The sequence below is a fragment of the Siphateles boraxobius genome, unplaced genomic scaffold, assembly GCF_051911475.1.
Source record: "Siphateles boraxobius isolate OS27281-9 unplaced genomic scaffold, OSU_SipBor_1 49, whole genome shotgun sequence".
Classification (NCBI taxonomy): Eukaryota; Metazoa; Chordata; class Actinopteri; order Cypriniformes; family Leuciscidae; genus Siphateles; species Siphateles boraxobius.
The window spans coordinates 6,847,925-6,870,845 of NW_027509130.1; the positions used below are offsets into that span (position 1 = coordinate 6,847,925).

General features: G+C 43.3%; 3 protein-coding genes across 4 annotated transcripts in view; 1 reads left to right on the forward strand and 2 right to left on the reverse strand.

Annotated features, from left to right (window-relative positions):
* LOC143710998 (MIF4G domain-containing protein B) overlaps positions 1-22,921 on the forward strand; it is a 1,123,636-nt gene that overhangs the window by 685,939 nt on the left and 414,776 nt on the right. The gene's annotated exons all lie outside the window — the stretch shown is intronic.
* Positions 1-22,921, reverse strand: part of LOC143711055 (uncharacterized) — a 60,009-nt gene that overhangs the window by 18,350 nt on the left and 18,738 nt on the right. The window lies entirely within an intron of this gene.
* On the reverse strand, positions 1,915-22,755 carry LOC143711030 (histone acetyltransferase p300-like). The gene is made up of 6 exons (XM_077202319.1): positions 22,733-22,755; positions 20,515-20,690; positions 16,900-16,977; positions 16,629-16,728; positions 16,408-16,525; positions 1,915-3,104 (listed from the first exon to the last, which is right to left on the reverse strand). Exons 1-6 carry the CDS (start codon positions 22,753-22,755, stop codon positions 3,003-3,005), a joined length of 597 nt encoding a protein of 198 aa, XP_077058434.1. The 3' UTR covers positions 1,915-3,002.

Here is a 22,921-nt window from a genome sequence, read left to right on the forward strand (position 1 = left end):
ATATAATGGCATAAATCCTTACACATAACAGTGTGGTGTGTACGTAACACAGCGTCAGTTGCATCGCGCACCAACTGTGAACACGTACTTGCAGTAAACAGAATAGCCATTGCACTGAAGGACACAGGGCCATATATAATGGCATAAATCCTTACACATAACAGTGTGGTGTGTACGTAACACAGCGTCAGTTGCATCGCGCAACAACTGTGAATACACACTGTGTAGTAATCAGAATCGCCATACAGGGCAATGAATGCTGCGGCGGGGGCTGGGCGCCAGCCACCGGGAAAGCATTGACTGCTATATGAAATGGTATAGCTCGTCCGCGGCATCATGCACGGGGACATAGATAGCCATCTCCTCGGGTTTCCCCGAGCTTCCGCTCTGCGATGCGTCTCCCGTCTATGAGGCGGGTAATAATGTTGGGGAGAGAAGCTCTTTTGCTGAGACATGTAATGTACCTTGTTATTGAAACAGAACACAGCGGTTTCAGAAACAACACATTCTCGTCGAACTCTGGGCGGGAACACGCCCTCTTCGCACCGGTCCGACGAACACGTCCCGCGCTCTTTCCTCCCTGACACGCACATCAGGAGCGCTGTTTTTTTTTTTTTTTTTTTTTTTTTTTTTTTTTTTTTAGCGACTTCCTGAACTGCCTCTCGCTTCAGCTTTACGGCCCGCGCCGAGGCCACCTTTCCGACGGCAGCTCTTTGGCCGCTGTCCACTCCAGCACCATATCTGCCACCGCCTCAGTGAGAATGGCCATAAGCTCCGCATCCAAAGAGGCGAGGGCGCCTTCAGACGGAGACTCGGACTATTGGCGTCGTCATCGTCGTAACCGAACGAGATAATTCCCGTGCTTCCTCAAGAGGGCGGTAAATGGCCTCAAGAGTAACTCACGGGCTCTGCCACGTGAGGATGGCGTGGACCTTGGGCCGACGTCAGCGCCTCAACAGAACCCGCGAATGGAGATCTCTGCCGTCTCCCGGTCCGCGGCTCGACGGCGGCAGACTGGGGAGAGGCAGGAGACACTAGGCCGTCGCTACGTGTAACGGCCAGCCTTGCACGAAGGATCTGATGGGAAGCTCCTCACAGGCGGGACATCCCTATCCCTCGAGTGCCGCCTCTGTGTGGTCCCGACTCAGGCACAGCACACAAGTTGTGTGCGTCCGGGATTCAATGGGTCCACCACACGGGCGACAAAGAGACATTATATAATCCACCGGAACGCGAGAGGGGAATTAAAACTCCTTAATATACTCCGCTCTGAATGCGTACATCAACGGTGAAAACAGACTCGAGTGAAGAAAAAAGATTCTGAGGTTTTTGGCGCCCGCCGTCACCTATATTGAGCAGTGTCAGCCAATCAGGTGATGGCGGGACCGCCATTGGCTATTTGCAAGCAAAAGAGTTATTATATCAGACTTCATGATTCGAGGAAAATGGATTTCCCCCATACGTAATGTCGAGAGACCGACTCGATAAGGGAACCAAGGCAGCTGACTTGTTGTCCAATGACAAGGCACGAAGGCACCTTCGGAAACAGTTTCGGACACTGCAGCCTTCTCTGGGGCCGCGTAACGTAATGACGTTGCTAGCTTACCAGCTGCTCATTACCGCCATCTGGTGTCTTCCGTGTAGTATTGAAGTGTACGATTAATGTAATTAAGATGGGAAAAAACGAGCTTATACACTATGATAATAGGCTACTCGAAGACCTTGATGAGCTCACCCACCAAAGGTCCCTGCGCAGGAGGAGAAGGTTGAGAATGTTTTTTGGTGAAATGTTGAATTTTCATGAATGTTGAGATGTTTTTATATATATATATACTTGAATAGAAGCACAGAGGTATGTCTCCATTACAGGTCAGGTAATAATAATTAACTATTAAAATAAAGTAAACATAGCAATGCTGTTCTTTATGTTTTATTATCATATTACTGTTCATTATTGAACATTAATTTCAACTTCACCTTGGCTGCTAGCTACTACATATCCATTTCCAGACATTTTCTAAAGTGCAATAAAATACATTTGTTAATTATCTTAAACCTTTATTTAACTGACAAAATTACAAAGATAATGTTTTCACTGATTAACTTAATTGTATTTTGTAAAGAAAAACAAATTTGGATTTTGATGGGTGCAACACACTCCAAATAAGTTGGGACAGAGGCATGTTTACCGTGTCACATCCCTTTTCCTTTTAATTACACTTTTTTAATAGTTTGCTTTGTTGATTATTGTGCTCAAGAAACGATTTTGTTTTAAACAGCAATTACTCTAAATCATTAAGGAGAAGAAATATCTCAATCACAGAACGTAACTAAATACTTTAATTTGTATTTTTTAAATCCATGTAACATTTTGCGTGATGGTCTTTATTTCTAGATTCCTGTTTCTCTGGTTGAGAAGAAATAATTAATCATTCAAATTAACTATGAAAAATAAACACTTTGCAAATATGAACATACGTGAATGACGTCCATTCACAAAAATAATAACGCTAACAAGTGTTTAATAGAAATATTGCAGGAAAAAAACATCTCAGACCCTGGTAAAGAAAGGGTTTATTAACTTTAGTTGCATCTTTCTCAAAGCTCAGTCTGACTTCATCTGACTTCAAGTGTTTTTCTATCTAACAAAGAATACAGAGAATTACTGTTTCACAACATCAACCTGTGATGCTGAAAACCTTCAAATGATGACATTCACTTATTCCTCTAAATTGCAAAGATGATACAGCCTTCAGTATAACATAAAACAACAATAAACAGTATAAAGAGCAAAGAACAATCAGAAAGAACATAAATCAAAAGGGAGATGTACTGTACTGTATGTTTGCTCTCTTGAAGTTACATATTCTGCCTGCTATTATACACTCAAATTAGATCCAGCTCAAAATTCTGCCCGTCACATGATTGATTTGTCCCAAATCTAATGTGACTGTCAATGGCTTGTTCAGGTCCCGTAGAGTCGAGCTGGTGAAGGCCGGGTGTTAAGGATCCTGAGTGCTCATGGCCGGCTTTGACCTTTTCTTCTCCTCCAACTCAATCTGGATCTTGTAGATCTTCTCAGCAAGCAAGTGGTAATACTCATCCTGAACACATATACACACATATATATTTATATATATTTTATATATATATATATATATATATATATATATATATATATATATATATATATATATATATACAGGGATTAAAGTGAAAAAAATTCTTCTGACTGAATTTTTTTCAGGCCAAGTCATATTCCTTTAACTTTATTTAAATAGTCGAGACCAATATCGTTTTAAGGGGAGATGTTTTAAACCGCTTTAATATTGCCAGTTTGCATATTTTAAAAGCTATTTTAATCTATGAAAAAAAATTACTTAGCTTGACAAATAATCAACCATCTACATAACTTTTCAGTGCATGTTTTTATTTATCTTATAAGACCAAACAATGCTAAATTATATTAATATATAGTTTGTTTAATGGCAAATCGTTTTGGCTGAGGGCAAAGTGAAGTTTCATAACTTTATATATTTAGGCTATTTAACTTTAACTGTGTAGCCTATTAGAGAGCTGACTAATGTTTGACTGAATTGTTTGCTTTATTTCTCATTGTATAGCTTCTTATAGCCTACATATTAGGCTACTTATACTTTTATGGATATTATTGATAATTAAAACTGACATTTAACAAAAAGCAACAGGGTTGTGTAATGTTATATATTCTAAAATATATAAAATATTCTTTATATATTTTACTATGCATTCTCTTGTATGTGTACATGCATAATAAAATAAAATGATACAACCCTGTCTCTGTTTGTTAAGTTTGTCAGTTTTAATGATCAATAATGTTTCATATTTTTAAAATGAAAACAAAAAGAAGCAGGGTTGCGTTTTATATTGCGTGTTGTTATAAATATATGGAGTGAAGATAATCAATGTGCGTTATCTGAACCACATTTGTGTGGCCATATAGGCCTAATATGTTTATGATAATATGTTCATTTATAAATGAAAAGAGGTGTTTTGTATATATTTCGTTTTATTGTTGATGAAAAGAGGCAGAGTTGTATTTTATACCATATTTCATTTTATTGTTGACTAAAATATACATAAAGAGATAACCGGAGTAGCCAGAGCGAGATGAGTGACGAAACCAAGATCGGCGCGGATCCGTTTGCAGAATAACCGGACTCGCGTCCTCGGGAGTTCGTTCTCCCGAGTCGAACTTGCCAAGTCCGAACTATCAAGGACGCAAGTCCGAGGTTTGCGTAGCCTATTGGTATTGAGAAACGGCCAATATTGACCCGCGTTCTGTTATCTATCATGCGCCGTGCACGTTTGCGTTGACGTAATATGCACGCAAACGCACCAGGGTTCGATAGAATTAAGTTGAACGTGAAACCAGACCAACGCTGCGGGGGGCGCAGGGATCAAACTCGCTCGGATTCGGACCGCAGCAAACCAGCTGTAGCCTGACATGCACTTCTCCAAAACTAAGATTAATTGAGTGAACACGGAGCAGTTTTTCCGTGAGCGGGAATTGAAAACCCGGACTGGACCATAAGCGAAGTGATTACAGAATGTTAGAGTGGAGAGAGGAACGTGCTTTCGCTCCGATCCAGGCTTTATCACATCCCCCTCAGCAGGGTGAATACACCTCGTCTTTCCTTAATTTAAGACCTATTCAAACTAAAATTAAGACATTTATCACACTATTTGAGAAATGAAAGCCTATTTAAGGCCTTAACATTATGAAAAGTGAATTTAAGACATTAAGGACAGACGGGAACCCTGCAATTGATGGAAATCCGTCATAGACTCGCTGCAATTAACGGAAATACGTCGTAGCGACGGAGAACTTTAATCCCTGTATATATATATATATATATATATATATATATATATAAGGATATATATAAACACTGAACAGCTTTTGTAGTTTAAACAAAGGTAAACAAACAAACAAATAAAAATGAAATATGGCATGAAAATGCGTGGAAAGACAACACTTCCCGTTATAAAATAAGATTTTTATTTAGTACTGTGGCTAGATTAACATAAACAGACATCACCTGAACATATTATTCCATCACAGTTTAATAGTAATGACGTTATGAATTTCTTCAATGAGAAAATTGAAAGTAACAGAAATACAATTGTAAATGTTCTACCTTCAACAGCGTTTATGATTCAGCCTCAATTATTGCCCCTCAAGAACAATTGCAGTGCAACTATTGGACGGGAAGAGCTAAATAAACTGATCTCTGCATCTAAACCAACAACATGTTAGATCCAATACCCACTAAGCTACTGAAAGAGTTGATACCTGTAGCAGAACAGCCTCTTCTCAATATTATTAACTCGTTTATCTCTCATGTTCCAAGATCTTTCAAGCTGGCAGTTATTAAGCCTCTCATAGAGAAATCACAATTAGATCCAAATGAATAAAAAAAATTACAGACCCATTTCAAATCTTCCATTTATGTCTAAAATACTAGAAAAAGTCGTGTCCACTCAATTATGCTCTTTTTTGCAAAATAATGTATAAACAAAAATTTCAGTCTGGATTTAGGCCACATCACAGCACAGAAACTGCACTCGTTAACATTACTAATGACTTACTTCTAGCTTCTGACCAAGGCTGTATCTCAATATTAGTTTTACTTGATCTTAGTGCTGCGTTCGACACTATAGATTATAAAATACTCTTAGATCGACTACATGAACAGGAACATGCTAACTTCTCTGTTTTCTGATGGAGAAAAGTTAGTTCATGCATTCATGACCTCGAGACTAGATTACTGTAATGCATTACTAGCTGGCTGTCCTGCATCCTTAATAAACAAGCTACAGTTAGTACAAAATGCAGCTGCTAGAGTTCTTACTAGGTCAAGAAAATATGATCACATAACGTCTCGGTTACATATGGTAACCCTCGTTCCCTGAGGGAGGGAACGGAGACGTAGGTCATGACTGACCAATAGGAATCTCGCTAGAGAGGCCAATCTACTTTGAGTGAAACTAAAACAACCCAATACACATTGGCGTGCAATCATTTGCAACAGCTGTGCAGCCTCACAGCGCGGGTATTTAACAAGCAGCTGGTGCGATTGCACAATAGTTTTTTGCTGAGGCGGGCGGCAGCAGATGTGGCGACGGGACCTACGTCTCCGTTCCCTCCCTCAGGGAACGAGGGTTACCATATGTAACCGAGATGTTCCCTATCGGTCAGTCACTACAACGTAGGTCATGACTGACCAATAGGAATCCCTACCAAAGCGCCACAGCTGCTGCACCCCATCCAGCGCCCCTGTGCAAGCCTCTGTCTACACCTTCTTGAAGGACGATAGGAGGAGGCTTACACAGATTGAGTATGACACTGTTGTTCCGTGATAACCCATACAGTGAGATATTGGATAACACTGGGAAAGCGTGCCCTCTCCGTTTAGGAAGGAGAACGCTGCGGAAGCCACTTCTTCAAAGAGTTATGTGGAAAATATGTATGGATTAACCCGAGGTTGTACTGCATACGAAATAATGGGTGACTTAGCCCAAGGGAAAGACACAGGCTTCCGATAGGAGTGTCCGTGGAAAGTATACACATATGGGATCCCCGTAGGGTCACACATATGGAACCAAGCCCAGATCCGGTTCTCAAGGATTCAGCGGATAAGGGCCTGATGCCGGACGCTCCGCCAAGTCTGGGCCGAGGGGTTTGGAGGACTCGACAGGTTTTACTCTGGAGCAATAAGGGTGCACAGTAGGGTGCAGCAAGCTGACAGAGCCAGGCCTCTCAGTGCTTCTACCCGTCTAGGGTGAGAACACGGTAGGAGACCGGCTCTACACGTAGGCTATAGTATCTAGCGAACGTGTTAGGTGTCGCCCAGCCCGCAGTTCTACAGATATCTGTTAGCGAGGAGCCACGTGCCAGCGCCCAGGAGGATGCAACGCCTCTCGTGGAGTGTGCATGCAACCTGAGCGGGCAGCGCACGCCTTGTGCTTGGTAGGCCAAGACAGCATTTCCCTTCTGCTGGCCTCCGTAACAGACAAAGAGCTGGTCTGAGGTCCTAACGCTTTGAGTTCTGTCCACGTACATACGCAGAGCGCGAACGGGACAGAGCAAAGCCAGGGCTGGGTTTGCCTCCTCCAAAGGCAGCGCTTGCAGGTTCACTACCTAGTCTTTGAAGGGAGTGGTAGGAACCTTGGGCACATAGTCAGGCCGGGGTCTTAGTACCACGTGGCTGTCACCCGGCCCGAACTCTAGGCACGATTCGTCGACCGAAAATGCGTGCAGGTCTCCTACCCTCTTGACAGAGGACAGTGCAACCAGCAGCAAAGTCTTCATGGAAAGAAGCTTTAAGTTTACTGACTGCAGAGGCTCAAAGGGAACATCCTGAAGTGCACGAAGCACCAGGGAAAGATCCCAAGAGGGTATGGAGGGGGGTCGAGGAGGATTTAATCGCCTAAGAAACCTGACGACCAGGTCGTGCTTTCCAACTGTTTTGCCATCTATGTGGTCGTGATACGCTGAAATAGCGGCAGCATGTACTTTGAGGGTGGAGGGAGACAGTCTACGCTCCAACCCCTGCTTCAAGAAGGAAAGCACAGACCCTATCGAACATCTTCGGGGGTCTTCTCGGCGAGAAGAACACCACTCGACGAACAGGTTCCACTTCAGGGCGTAAACACGTCTCGTGGACGGCGCCCGTGCTGAAGTTATGGTGTTAAGTACCTCAGGGGGTAAGTCACCTAAAACCTGCGCGTCCCGTCTAGGGACCAGACATGGAGTTTCCAGAGGTCTGGACGCGGGTGCCATAGGGTGCCCCGTCTCTGAGTCAGAAGATCCTTCCTCAGAGGAATGGGCCAGGGAGGGACTGTCACGAGAAGTATGAGTTCTGGGAACCAAGTCCGGGTGGGCCAATAGGGAGCCACCAGAAGGACCTGCTCCTCGTCCTCCCTGACTTTGCACAGTGTCTGCGCAAGTAGGCTCACTGGGGGAAACGCATATTTGCGAAGGCCCCGGGGCCAGCTGTGAGCCAGTGCGTCCGTGCCGAGTGTTCCCTCGGTCAGGGAGTAAAACAGCTGGCAGTGGGAGGTCTCTGAGGAGGCAAACAGGTCTCTCCAGATCAGCTGAACTGCCTGGGGGTGGAGTCGCCATTCTCCCGGAAGCACAGCTCATGATAGCTCGTCGGCCACACGGTTGAGCAAGCCGGGGACATACATGGCTCGAAGCGACCTCAGATGCTTCTGACTCCAGAGGAGGAGATGGCGGGCGAGTTGCGACATGCGACGGGAGCGTAGACCACCTTGTCGGTTGATGTACGCAACGGTCGCAGTGTTGTCCGTACGGACCAGCACGTCCCTGCCCTGTAGCAGCCTTTTCAAGCGGCTCAGAGCGAGATGTACTGCTAACAACTCGAGGCAATTGATGTGCCAATGCAGCTGGGGGTCCGTCCACACCCCTGACACTGCATGCCCGTTGTACGTGGAACCCCAGCCGGTGGCAGAGGCATCTGTGAATACCACAGCATGCCTGGACACCTGTTCCAAGGGGACTCCTGCCCGCAGGAACAAGGGGGCTGACCACGGGCTGAAGGTCTGGCGGCACGCCGGTGTGATAGCCCCCCGGTGAGTGCCGTGATGCCACGCCCATCTCGGGACTCGGCCGTGAAGCTAGTGCTGAAGCGGTCTCATATGAAGCAGGCCGAGCGGGGTTACCGCTGCTGCTGCTGCCATATGCCCCAGGAGCCTCTGAAAGAATTTCAGTGGGACCGCTGTCCTGCCTTTGAACGTGTTCAAGCAGTTCAGCATCGACTGAGCACGCTGCTCTGTGAGGCGCGCTGTCTGGGCGACCGAATCCAACTCCATACCGAGATAAGAGATCCTCTGAACAGGGGAGAGTTTGCTCTTTTCCCAGTTGACCTGAAGACCCAACTAGCTGAGGTGCCTGAGCACTAGGTCCCTGTGTTCGCATAGCTGATCTCGAGAGTGTGCTAGTATGAGCCAGTCGTCGAGATAGTTGAGGATGTGAACGCCCTCTTCTCTCATGGGAACAAGGGCCCCCCTCCGTGACTTTCGTGAAGACACGGGGGGACAGGGACAGCCCGAAGGGTAGGACCTTGTACTGATATTCTCGACCCTCGAACGAAAAGCGCAGGAATGGCCTGTGTCGAGGAAGAATCGAGACATGAAAATACGCGTCCTTCAGGTCGATCGCTGCAAAACAATCTTGGGGACGGACGCATTCGAAAATGCGTCTCTGCGTGAGCATTTTGAACGGTAGCTTGTGGAGGATCCGATTCAAAACTCGCAGATCCAAGATCGGTCGTAACCCACCACCTTTCTTGGGTACAATGAAGTAGGGACTGTAGTGCCCTGACCTCATATCGGCTGGAGGGACAGGCTCTATCGCATCCTTCGCCAGTAGGACTGCAATCTCCACACGCAAGACATGGGCAGCGGCTGCTCTCACTGTAGTGGAGTGGATGGCCCGAAACTTGGGGGGACGCCGGGCGAACTGAATCGCATAGCCGAGCCTGATGGTTCGAATGAGCCAGCGAGACGGACTGGGGAGCGCTAACCAGGCTCGCAGAGACCGTACAAGCGGGACCAAAGGGACCGTAGGCGTACCCGGAGTGGGGCAGCGAGGTGGAACACAGGGACGCGGTTCGGGAGGCTCTCTCTGTGAGGCGGCCTGTAGCGGGGTCTGAGTGTGCTGTGCAGCACTTACCTGGTTCCACGGGGCAGGAGGTGCGGGAGGCGGCTCAGTGAAGTTCTCAGACCGTACACAGCTGCCTGCTGGCGAAAGAAGAGGCGGATGAGAGTGGTGAGGATTCCAACCCCCCGCTGCTCTCCGGGTCTCCTTCGGACCCAGAGATGATAGAAACTGCTCTTTTATTGAAAATTTGGGTACCGCTGGTTTTAAGGCCAGCGGCGGAACACAGACAAAATGAAACAAAGGATTTACCACCTGGCCCTCTTCCGGGGGAGGGAGCGATGCAGTCATCGTCTCCTGGAGAGCAGTCCCTTCCATCTCCGGGTCACCCGTCCTAGGGCCGCTTACCCTTGGCTTTGCCGCCCCTCTTGGCGGGGGCCTGGACGGGCGGGCGCCCTGCCTGCGACTGGCTCCACGGTGCCGTTTAGATGGAGGCTGCTGCTGCGGCGCGGGAGCAGGGGCAGACGCAGGAGGACGCCCACGGCGACGAGCAGACCGAGGAGCCGCGGGCGGTGGGGTGGAGGAAGCAGCGGACCACCGCGGCAGGATGTGTCTGATGGCCTCAGTCTGCTTTTGTACAGCCGAGAACTGCTGGGCGAAGATCTCTACCGCGTCGCCGAAGAGGCCGGTCTGAGACACGGGGGAGTTAAGGAACCTGATCTTGTCGGTCTCCCGCATGTCAGCCAGACACAGCCAGAGATGGCGTTCCTGGACCACTAGTGTGGACATCGCACGACCCACTGACCGCGCAGTGACCTTCGTCGCACGAAGTGCGAGGTCAGTTGCGGCACGAAGTTCTTGGAGAACTTGTGGATCATGACCACCCTCGTGCAGGTCCTTCAGTGCCTTGGCCTGATGAACCTGCAACGACGCCATAGCGTGCATGGCAGAGGCAGCTTCCCCACAGGCCTTGTAAGCCTTGCCGGTCAGGTCCGACGAGTACTTACAGGCCCGGGAAGGAAGACACGGTTCTCCACGCCAAGTGGAGTTAGGGCACAGTTGCATAGCAACGGCCCGTTCCACTGGCGGGATACGCGTGTATCCCTTAGCTGCCCCGCCATCAAGGGTGTTGAGGGAGGAGGAGCCACCGAGACGGTTTCTGGCAGTAAAAGGTGCCGTCCACGTCCCTGTGAGCTCCTCATGCACCTCCGGGAAGAAAGGCACTGGGGTGGGTTGCTGAGAACCAGCGCGCGCCACCCCGAGATACCAATCGTCCAACCTCGAGGGCTCGGGACACGGTGGAGGGTTCCACACAAGCCCGATCCTGTTGGTGGCCCGGGAAAGCATGGATATCATCTCCGGGTCCGACTCGGGCACCGCCGCCACACCCGAAGGAGGCAGCGGCTCCGAGCCGTCGTCCGCAGAGAAGTCTGACCCACCCTCCGATGCAGCGATCGACATCTGGTCGTCGCAGGGAGCGCTGAACGAAACGACTGGTACACACCTCGAGGATGCTCCAGCACGCTCCGTTGGCAGCTCAGCTGGTTGCGGAGCATGAGAGCTGTGAGGGTTCCTAGGAGGTTGGTTCCCCGAAGGAAGCGCGCTCACTGTAATCCTCAGGTCACCCGTGTCACTGCCCGAAGCAACCCGCGAAGGGGGGTTGGAACGAGGTGCAGGCACGGGGACTCCGCCCCTTTGCAGGAACGTGAGACTCGACCTCAGCTCCGAGATGGTCATCTTCCCACAATGGGTACATGACTCATCCACGAACGCTGCCTGTGCGTGTTCGAGGCCCAGACACACAAGGCAGCGATCGTGACCATACCGCAACCCCAGGTAACGACCGCATCCAGAAACACACAGATAGAACGTCATCTTGAAAAAGACGCGAACTATCGGTGTAAGCTCAACTACTCTCACTGGTGCTGAAACACACAGGGGAACAGTCACAGCGATCACAGATGGGAATGTGCACCCGTCTGTGCGCTGAATCTCTCGTTGGTCTTACCAGCCGTTACAACAGCCTTTGAGCGCTCTGAGGCGCACCTTACCAGCTGTTATAACAGCTTTTGAGCGTTTGAAGCGCACCTTACCAGCTGTTAAAACAGCTCTTTCTTTTTGCTCAGTTTAAAACAAAAACAAGAAAAAGAAAGAAAGAGAGAGAGAGAGAGAGAGAGACTGCTCGCGCTGTCGTGTTGTCACGCCCGCACCGGGAAGGAGAGGTTCAGAGAGGCTCGTAACAGTAGACTTCAACCTAAGCAGAGGCATCGAAGTGTTTGGCTCCGAAGCAAAAAGCTATTTTGCAATCGCACCAGCTGCTTGTTAAATACCAGCGCTGCAAGGCTGCACAGCTGTTGCAAATGATTGCACGCTGTAGTGAAGGTTCAGTGTTGGTGTGATGGAAGAAGACAGGGGTCGGCGTGACTGGGACTTGTACACTTTTATTTGGTTGAGAAACAGAAGAAATGCGCTGTGCACGCTCTAACATAAACCACGTTCACGTTCAGAGAACACTCTTTCCACTATATAAATATATTACTCTTTCCACTATTTAAAATATCACTCTTTCCACTATATCAAATATCACTCTTTCCACTATATCAAATATCACTCTTTCCACTTTCAGCGTCCAGCTCACGTCACGTGCACGAGTACCCAGTCCTTCTCTCACTGCTCTCTTGCAGCAGCCAGCTTTTATGCGGTCTCCCCACGCCAATTACTGCAATCAGAGACAGGTGTTCGTCATTTTGCACTTGACCTACTTACTCACCACTCGGCTCCGTCGTTGCTCTCGCACTACAGACTTCGCTGAACCACGCCCCCCTCGCCACACACGCCAATGTGTATTGGCTTGTTTTAGTTTCACTTGAAGTAGATTGGCCTCTCTAGCGAGATTCCTATTGGTCAGTCATGACCTACGTTGTAGTGACTGACCGATAGGGAACACCAATTTTATCATCTCTACACTGATTACCTATTAAGTTCCGTATCAATTACAAAGTATTGTTACTGACCTATAAGGCCCAAAACAGTTTAGCTCATGTGTGATTAACTGATCTTTTATTCATTACTTCAATGAGCTCATTGTTTCTGCCTTAAATTATTACATTGTTTAAATTAAAGGGGTGGCATAATGCCCTTTTCACAAGATGTAAATTAAGTCTTTGATGTCCACAGAGTGTGTATGTGAAGTTTTAGTTCAAAATACCCCACCGATATTTTTATATAGTATGTTAAAGTGCCCCTATTAAGGATTTTTTTATATAGTGTGTAAAATAGCTCTAAGTAAATAAAAATATCCTACAAAGTTTTAAATCTGAAAGTTCACTGTATAAAGATTTTTTTATATAAAGTCTTTTAAAAGTAAGAGTCGACTCTGAGTCAATGAAATAAATCATTTTTCAAATGATTCATAAGCCGTTTTGTTGTGACGTCAAGACGTAACATTAGCATACAGTATTGCCCACCCACTTATTGTGCGTGCAGACACCAGGGAAAACTTGAAACCCCTCAGACACTGTAGCGGATTCCTGTGGATACTGAATAGCATCATGTGGAGAAAATGCTGTGATCTACAATGTGACGTGAAGGTAAAGCCAGTTTTTTTTTCACTGCCCAAGGACGAGCATGTGAAGAATCAGTGGTTAAAATTAATCTTTACCATGATATCACAGCAGTATAATCCTAAACTTTTGCTGTGTTCCCTTTATTTTACTGACGACTGTTTCTCAAATCTCGGAGTTCTTCAAAGTAGAACATGTATAGTTAAACTCGATGAAGGGCTATTGGAAGACATGTTGTCATAGCTTCTTGGTACATAACGGTTACCGTAGTTGCAACACGCATTTGAAAAAGCGAGGTGCTAGAGAGCACTATTCGTTTGAATGCAAAATACTATTTCACCGCTAGATGGGAGAAATTCCTACACAATGTACCTTTAACCGTAGAGCAAGATTTGTTTTACATCAGTCTTTCACGCTAGAGTTCGGCTAATGTATGCACTGTATTGATAGTTTCCACATGTTCACCACAATAAATTAGAAAAATACTCTGTAAATAAATAAGTATAAGTAAAATAATCGGTTTGTTGATGGACATGCACTTGTTACTGCTGATGCTGAGGAATTACAGTTGCAACATCTCATAATGTATCTCAAACTGAGTAGTGCATCACTGAGAAATATCTCTAGTAGTGATCCTGCTCGAGTCGTCTTGTGATGGAGGTTCGAGTTGAATGAATTGTTCTTCCAATGTTTCATCATCGGACTCGCGTTCGGATTGATATGGTAAATAAATAAGTATAAGTAAAATAATCGGTTTGTTGATGGACATGCACTTGTTACTGCTGATGCTGAGGAATTACAGTTGCAACATCTCATAATGTATCTCAAACTGAGTAGTGCATCACTGAGAAATATCTCTAGTAGTGATCCTGCTCGAGTCGTCTTGTGATGGAGGTTCGAGTTGAATGAATTGTTCTTCCAATGTTTCATCATCGGACTCGCGTTCGGATTGATATGGTAAAATCGACGTCATTGTTCGTTACTGTGTTTAGTTTACCATGTAGGAAGCCTCAGGACACGCAGAGCTGACGTTTTTGTTTTCGAACAAGCACGCTGTACGCGGTAAAGCAATCACAACAGGCCGAGCTGTCCGGCCAATCAGAGCAGAGTAGCTCGTGGAAAGGAGGGATTTAGAGAGATTGATTCATCTGACGCGTCGTTTGAGAATCATTAAAAATGTGGTGATGTGCAAATGTATATTATGAGAAAATGAAACAGTTTTTTGACCTTTGATGCATGTAAACCTGTTATACAGGGCTCCAGACTAACTTTTTTCTAGGAGCGCTGTAGCCCCTGACTAAAAATTTTAGGAGCACAAGCAGGAAATGTAGGGGCACACCTTAAATCAGCTTGCAATGCAATTATTCACATTTTCCCCCAAAATATCTGTATTACTGACAAATGCTTTGATAAATAGACTTAAATGTACAGAAATTACAATATGCAGTTTTATTTTAAGTTCACAGGGCTCCAGACTAACATTTGAGGGCAGCAACACCAGAGCCACTGAGTTCTACAGAAAGTATTTGGTAGCAATGTGGGGCTGACAATAAAGCACTGAGCTCACTAACTTTAATTATTGTCATTCATAATGACTTAATATTAATTCAAAAGCAAAACGAGTGAAAAAATAGATATTATGGACTGAAAATATCCAATAAGCGTCCTCTGCAGCTACTTACTGTTTACAATGGTAATTTCATCTTTTTTTATTTTTAAATAAGTGTGACTTTTCCTACAATCTGAAACTTTTAGCTTTATAAATGGGGACAATATTTGAAGGATGAACAAAAATGTTTTGGTCATCTCATAAAAATAACATAAATATGATATTATAGTTTTGAAGTGCTGGAAAAAGATGTGTAGTTTCGGTTGGTGTTACTACATTAAATCCATGGTGAATGTTGGTGATTTGTGGACTTAAAGCCTTCTATAACTTGTTCATTTCATTCATGGCACAATGTTTTCCCTGGTTTTCAAAGCCAGCGCTGTTTGATCTGATATCTATGGCTTATAACAGAGAACTCTGCGTCGAATCTGAATGTTTCTCGCTGGATCTTGCAGCAATGTTATTAATTCTCTGGCGAATTCAATGGATTTCTTCACTGGATTTCCCGGCGCTGTGTAGTAACGGTGTCATGTGATCGAAATCGGCCCGCGACTGGCGTGTAGCTCGCGGCTCTGCACTGTCTATTATTGGTCCGAACTAATAAACGGTCTGTGAAGCACAAACGAGTAGCGCAGTTTCGTTCCGCTTTCATTTTGTTTGCCATTCGCTGCTGGGCAACGTTGCGTCGTGCCAGCGTGACCTATAACAAAATTTGGTCGCAACAGCAGGAAAACGACCATTTGATCGCAGTCTGTAGCTCTGTTGTAGGAGACTCCAAAACAACATTAGGAAACTTTAAAATATCATAATAGGGGCACTTTAAAATTGTCACTTTTTGATGGTGAGGAAAAACACACCGTTTTTTGTGTCTGTCCCTTTAAATGCAAATGAGCTGCTACTCCCGGCACAGAGGGCTGAGCTTCAACAGCTTGTGTCCTTTTACCTCACACAGACATGCACTGAAAATATCAAAAACACTTAGTCTTTTATGTTCAAACCGGAGTCGGACAAAGATGGAGAGACTCAAGAAGAAGTGACATGTAGAATGCAACAGGACATTTCTGAATGGTTAGTTGGTGAATTTATGTAGCTTATGTGTAGTTATCTTCTAGTCATTGATTAGCATATTCTGTCATGATAAACTATATATAAAGTTCCCGGGAGTGGAGTTTATGTAAATTTTAGGGTTAGTGATGTCACTAACCCGGGAGGAATGTCCTAGAGTCCCTATCAGCCGTTTGTTGTAGTCCCTAAAAAGCAATTTCTGTAAAAGCAAATATCTTCCTTTGCTTTGAAATTTGAGCGCTGTAACTTTGCAGATGTTGCTTATGCTCAAACAGCAACATTACACACTAACTAAAGTTAGAAAAGTGAAATCATAATCAACCAACCCTTTAAAACATTTTTTTTAGCTAACAGTGATTTGTATTTGTACATTTCTGAAATACCTCATATAACAGATCACTCTAAAATGTAATGTGCATTTTCTGTAAAGCTGCTTTAAAACGATGTGTATTGTGAAAAGTGCTATACAAATAAATGTGAATTGAACTGAAAGTTTATATCCTTACCCTGCTGTTGGCAGACTCATAGAAGATCCCTTCCACTTCACATGCGTAAGCGACCAAGTTTACAAAGCGTCTGTCCAGCAGCGCTGCAGGGTCTGGGACTGGGAATACGGCTTGAATCCTGCAGGGAAGCATTCATTACAGGGGCTAAAAATTGCTCAAAAACAACCAAAGACACCCATTATGGTGACAGCATGATGAGAGATGGTTCCTCTTGGACTCACAGTTTGTGCACTAGGTGATTCCTCAGGTCCTGAATGATGTCTTCATGCCAGGACTTCTTCATGTTGGGCATTAACAGCGGTAGAGATGCAGAGAGGTTCCCTGTGATGGTTAAACATTTTGAAGAATTAAAAAGTCATCTCCAAGTCAATATCTATCTTTCTCACGCTCACTGAAATGATCAGACAATTGAAAACCCTGATGTGCTTGTGTGCAGTGCAATGCAAGATGAGGTTGGTAATTGATAAGATTAAAGAGGAATATTGTACGTGCCGTTGCTGATGGCGGCCACAGCTGGTTGACTGGTGACCAGAGGAGCCTGAATGTCAGTGTCAGGAGAGATCAGTGTCACTGTAAACAGCAGGAGAAAAAAAACTAAAAAAAACATTAAAATAAATAAATAAAGCTGTCCAAAAACAGCCAATTGATTCACAACCATCTATAAAACTGAAATCCAAGTCTGGTTTCCAATTTTTTCAGTCAAGCAGTCTTTAATGTTTTCCATGTGCAGCGGTTCTAGAGATCGGTTATGTATTTACAGATGTTTTTAAATATTGGTTAAAGTTATTAGAAAATGATTTCTGTGGGGTTTAAAAACAGACTTTACATTGGTTCCAAGTTGCGAAAACATTTTAAAAGTTGTAATAATTAGTAGTATATGCCCAGCAGACAACTTATATGCAAACTATTTGTTAATATTCAATGATTAAAACACTTTACCCCTTAAATAATAAGCTTAATATTTGATACAGATAATACAAATAATGGCTAATTGACCTAGTCCAGCTCCTCCTCTGTGGACCTAGTGAAGTGCTATCAAGCGCCACCAACTGGCTGCTAATGTTACTACAAGCCTGAGAACCTAATGAGAAAAAATGTTTAAATAAAACAAGAAATGCAAAGAGTACTAGGGTAAAAATCGTTGTATCCCGGTGCTCTTTAGATAGGGCATATTTCAACCCATTAAGAAACATATAAGGCCAAGGCACTTGAGGATAAGGGAAATGTAAAAAGCCTTTATTTACTCATGGATTTATAATATTAAAAACAAAAACAATCACATTCAAACACATATGGACGCATTGCGGCTAATAAGCCTCATCAGGGTGTGTAAAACAGACATGCTCAGAGTCCTCTTAGGGTGTGTTCACAATTCGGTTGGCTTTGTTCGTTTGGTCCAGACCAAAAAAAAATAAAAATTTAGTCCTGGTCAGCTTAGCGTTCACATTGGCATTTTAACACCGAACCTAAAGGCATAGGGCTATGTTCACGATTGGTTAAAATCATGCTTGAGCATTCTGTCTTTTTTAGGGTAACATTTTGTGACATCATGCCCCGTTTTTGGTACGTTTACATGTCTTTGGTGCGTCTTGCGTTCAACAGACCCATCTTATCAGCGGTCTCAGTGAACCGCACTAACAGAGCAATCACATACGAACGTCTGCGAGATGTCTGTTAAAGATCACTTCATCTGGAAAGTATCTGCTGTTTACTAACATCTGATAGACGTCTTTAGTTTTCTAAATCATAAACATCTTAATTTTCTAAACGTTTATTTGACATCTGACAGTAAACGTCTTATAGACATATTGCAGATGAGCAAACACTCCAAAGCCAGAGTCGGTGAAATCAAAATCAACGATATGATTTTGTTGTTATGATTGAAATCGAGACGCGGTTGAGTGAACGCCGGCGTCGGTTTCTGCGAACTGAATGTTGGCGTCAGCATCTGTGAACTCAGACATGTGAAAGTACCGAACTTGTATGCTGCAAGTATTAGAACAGGATTAGATGTCAACTTACGCTAAAGCTTTCATAACTGATACACATCTTTAAGATGTCAGTTTTCTAAATCATAAACATCTTAAAGACATTTTCTAAACGTTTATTTGACATCTGACAAGAAACGTCCTATAGACGTATTGCAGATGATTGCAAACACAATAAAAAATACATCTCCCAGATGTAAACACCCACATCAAATAGACGTCTCCATGATGTACGCGTGCTATCAGGGAGGGGCTTTGTTTTAATCGAACCAAACATGGCAAGTATGAACACACTGTAACACTATGATCAATTAGTACGGTGGCCCAGTAGTGCACAACACAACGGAATTTAAAAAGCAAACATAAGTTCACAACACAGCGAAATTAAGCCACAACACCAAGAAATGAATCCACAACACAACGGAAATGAGCCACAACACAACGAAATAAAGCCGCAACACAACGGAAATGCTCTCGACCACTCAAGGGCTCTCGGAGCGCGGCAAAGTTAGTTTTCCTTGCCACTGTTCTATAGAACAGTATAGTATAGTCTATAGTCTAAAAAGTATATCAGCATCACAATTAGTTTTAACAGTATGTAGCCATTGTATATCGACATTTATTAATTCAAAATCACCTATGTGCATTATACTCTAGAATGCTTTGACGCACTACTACAGCTCATAATCCCTAAGGGAACGTCTGCCAATTCCTCCAAGTTGTTAAAACATATAATTTGTATGAATTAAAATTACTTTTAATATTAAAAAACAGACATGTTCAAAATCCAAAGCTTGATTGTATTGGTAGTAGACTGACTTACTACAGGTGACTTTTTTCCAATACCTCCATGTATTTACAGTAAACAATTATAGTTTAAGAAATTTCTGTACTATAATAAAAGTTATTTTATTTTATCATGTTTCAAAGGTTGTAGTTCCTATTAACCAGACTGAGTTACAATTGTGCCAATAGCTCCCTGTATGCACAGTACACAATTTTGTTTTTTATAAAAACATTAGGCCTACAACTGTAATTCACCTAAAGGTTTTTTTTTTTTTTCATGTTCCAAATCTTGTGGTAGGTTCCTAGAGACCAGACTGACTTATTGTAGGTGAAATGTGCCAATACATTCCTGTAATTCACCAAATGTTTTTTTTTTTATTTATCAAATTATATTATAATAAATTATACGTTTTAACCACTTGGAATTGCCAGACGTTCCCTTAGGGATCATGCGCTGTCGTAGTGCATCAAAGCATTCTCGCTGTAGGGGTAAAATCTTTGCGTGGCAGGGGGAGCTGCCCTACATACTGTTAAAACTAATCGTGATGTTGATATACTTTTAGACTGCTGAACAATGGCATGGAAAACCAACTTTATCGCGCTCCGAGAGCCCTCGAGTGGTCGAGAGCATTTCCGTTGTGTTGCGGCTTTATTTCGTTGTGTTCTTATGATTGCTTTTTAAATTTCGATGTGTTGTGCACTACTGGGCCACCGTAAATTAGTCATATGGTCTACTGATTAGGTATTATAACATCATAAGAGAGGACATTTAAATCATTAACAATATCAAGAGAATAACATTATAATATATTTAACTCCAACACAATTAATTTATCTAAAATAAACAACGTAATCTATTGCATCAATAATATATATATATATTGATATTTTAATATAAAAATTAATATATTTAATATATAATATATATTAAAATAAATAACAATATATATTTAAACCACACATAAACCACAATCACAGAGAGAGAGAGAGAGAGAGAGAGAGAGAGAGAGAGAGAGAGAGAGAGAGAGAGAGAGAGAGAGAGAGAGAGAGATTGGCCAAAATAATGCAATTCTGGGTTCTAAATCGAATTCAGAAAAGATCTCGGAACTCTTCACCGAAATAACAGAGTAAGTTACATTGGCCATTCTTGTCGGCGGCGGATGCCATGAATTCCTTTTACTTCTAAATCCTAGTTTCCTATATCACATTAAACTTGAAACTTCGTCATAATATTAAGGACACAAACTGGGTTGTAATCGACATTTAATATTTCCTAACAAAACCGTGGTAAAATAAAGACAAGCTCTTTCAAATCATTTTCAGTGGTACTTACAGTTTTTCAACAATTCCTCTTCAAATGGAATATCCATCGCTGACTGTGTGAGTGATCGTGAGCAGCAGGAGAAGCGTTCTTGGTTCTTCTTCTTCTTCTTCTTCTTCTTCTTCTTCTGTTGTTTTATGGCGGATTGGCAAGCCAACGTAAACGGTGCATTACCGCCACCTACTGATCTGGAGTGTGGAGTGCACTTAGTTTTGGAAGAATTGAAATTAATCAATGAGGGGAAAAAGAAAATAATAATTAAATAAATAAATAAATAAATAGGCTTGATAAAATAATAATAATATTATATTCATTGTTCCTGTATCTTTTAGATATTTAAATCATATTTAATGGACTCTTGATTGTCTTGCCTCGTTTCCTAACAATACTTTTATTGAATTCCCATCAATTCCCATCCATCCTTATTCTTGAATTAACTGTCTTCTCTCCCTTACATACGCAGCACACTCAAAAATAATATGCTGCACTGTTTCTGGATCTCCGCATTTGTCACAATTTCCTGTTTCATGTTTCCCTCTTTTAAAAAGACTGTAGTTTAATCAGGGACGTGCACAGGGGGGTTGCTCAGGTTGCCCGGGCAACTGCCCATATGCCCTTCTCGACTCAGGTTGCCCTTCCGAGAAAAAAATAATAAAAATCGTACAATGGCTGCAGAATTTCACATAGGCCTAGATAAATTTTTTATTTATTTTTTTTAAATCGCAAAGCCTCATTCACTTCCATTCGTGCACCGAAAGTGAAAGTCAGTAAGGGAAGGGCAAACTGTTTACGTGGCTGCAGCGCTGCACGCGACCGGTGCGTAAGACCCCACAAATTACTTAAGGCCCCGCCTCCATCTCGTGTCATAGCGTGTCAATTAATGTGTACAACATCCATGACAAAATGAAGCGAAACTATCCTTCTGGTCACGAAAAGATGAAGAAGAAAAAACCCATGAGAGTGAATTGCGGGAACAACAATCAGGTAAACTTGTGTTCTCTCCTCTCTAAGTTTGATGTCAGCAAAGTTTGATGTTTTTCGGTCTTGCTAACCTAGCTGGGCAGGCAGTGCATCTCTTGCATCACTTTGTGCATGACAAAAGTGAGAGTAAAATAAAAAAATGTATTACGTTTGTTTTTGATAAACGACAAAGTGCAACGGTGTTTGTTTACTGCAGCTCGGAAAACATAACCGCGTCGCGTGTGTTATCGTGCGTTCATATGCGCGTGCACGAAATGAAACTCGCATCTTTCAAGCAGAAATGTGGAGACCAGACATACTGTACAATACATGCACGTGAATGATGGCACGCCCAATCAAAGTCACATTTATAAAACAAGAAACTGATTATCTAGTCTCAGTGTAGTTAAAAACTCGAAACAACTGCACTAATTATGCAAGATAGAAAGCATGTATTGACAATTTGACATTGATTGACTATTGGTTTATAGGCTATATTGAATTTAAAATGTTGATTAGCTGGACATACTGGTCAATATGGATGCACATCCCTCAGTAAATAATAACCATAAATCAAGAATTGCTTCAACATGCATAATAATAAATAAATAAAAATCATACTGATGCCGAAAATACCCAGGCTGTAGAGAGAACCAAAGTTAATCCCAAAAGCCAAAGCTCAGGGTTATAATTTATTATTTTCTTCTTATTTATGTTTACGTTAATATTCACTTGTTATGTTAACATTCTATATAAAATACTCTATTCAATAAATATTGTTTGTTTGAACCTCATTCTGTTCTATATTGTTGTACTTATTCTTTGACTGTTTTGTTTCAAGGAGGGAGGATTGTATTGGGAGCACTGAAGTGTCAGGTGTGATTGTGTGGCAATGGCAAATGGTTTACATAGCTCACGGCGTCACAGGTCAGGTAGAGGGCCCCTTTTGCTTAGGGCCCCAGGGGGAGTTCAGGATCGGCCCTGGGTTTAGCAGTCGATTCTGTTGCCTACCGGAATTGCTGTTCCCTTTACGCAATCATACCTCAAATCATGCGTAGTTGCCCGTAGCCTACCATCAGAACTGAATACGAGCAAGAAGCACAACTGAATGTAGGGGAAGCCCTTTTTTCAGGTCAGAGCAACTGCCCCTCATAATTCCTGTGCACGTCCCTGAGTTTAATACAGTGTGACCAATTCTTAACCTTGAAATAATTATATATTTTTTCCTATTTCCATATCTTTTCTTCTCATTTCCAATACACTCCTGTACCTGATAAAGATGTCTTCCTTCATTATTCCATATCATTTGCCATTTCTTACTAATTTCGATTGATATAAATCTCTTGATTTCCGATTTGCTTAAAAATACATTAATTTCTATTTGCGGATGATTTAATGCTTTCTTTTCTCGCTGGTCAGCTTCCTCATTTCCATCCACACCCACAAGCGCTGGCACCCA

Bases quoted from the DNA above. Each gene is read 5' to 3' on its own strand.
- LOC143711030 (XM_077202319.1), bottom strand. From the start codon at position 22,755: ATGAAGGAAGACATCTTTATCAG. The intron at 16,978-20,514 runs GTAAGTACCACT...TGCTGTTTACAG, and splicing joins AGAGGAATTGTTGAAAAACT to TGACACTGATCTCTCCTGAC. The intron at 16,729-16,899 runs GCACGTACAATA...TAACCATCACAG, and splicing joins TGTGGCCGCCATCAGCAACG to GGAACCTCTCTGCATCTCTA.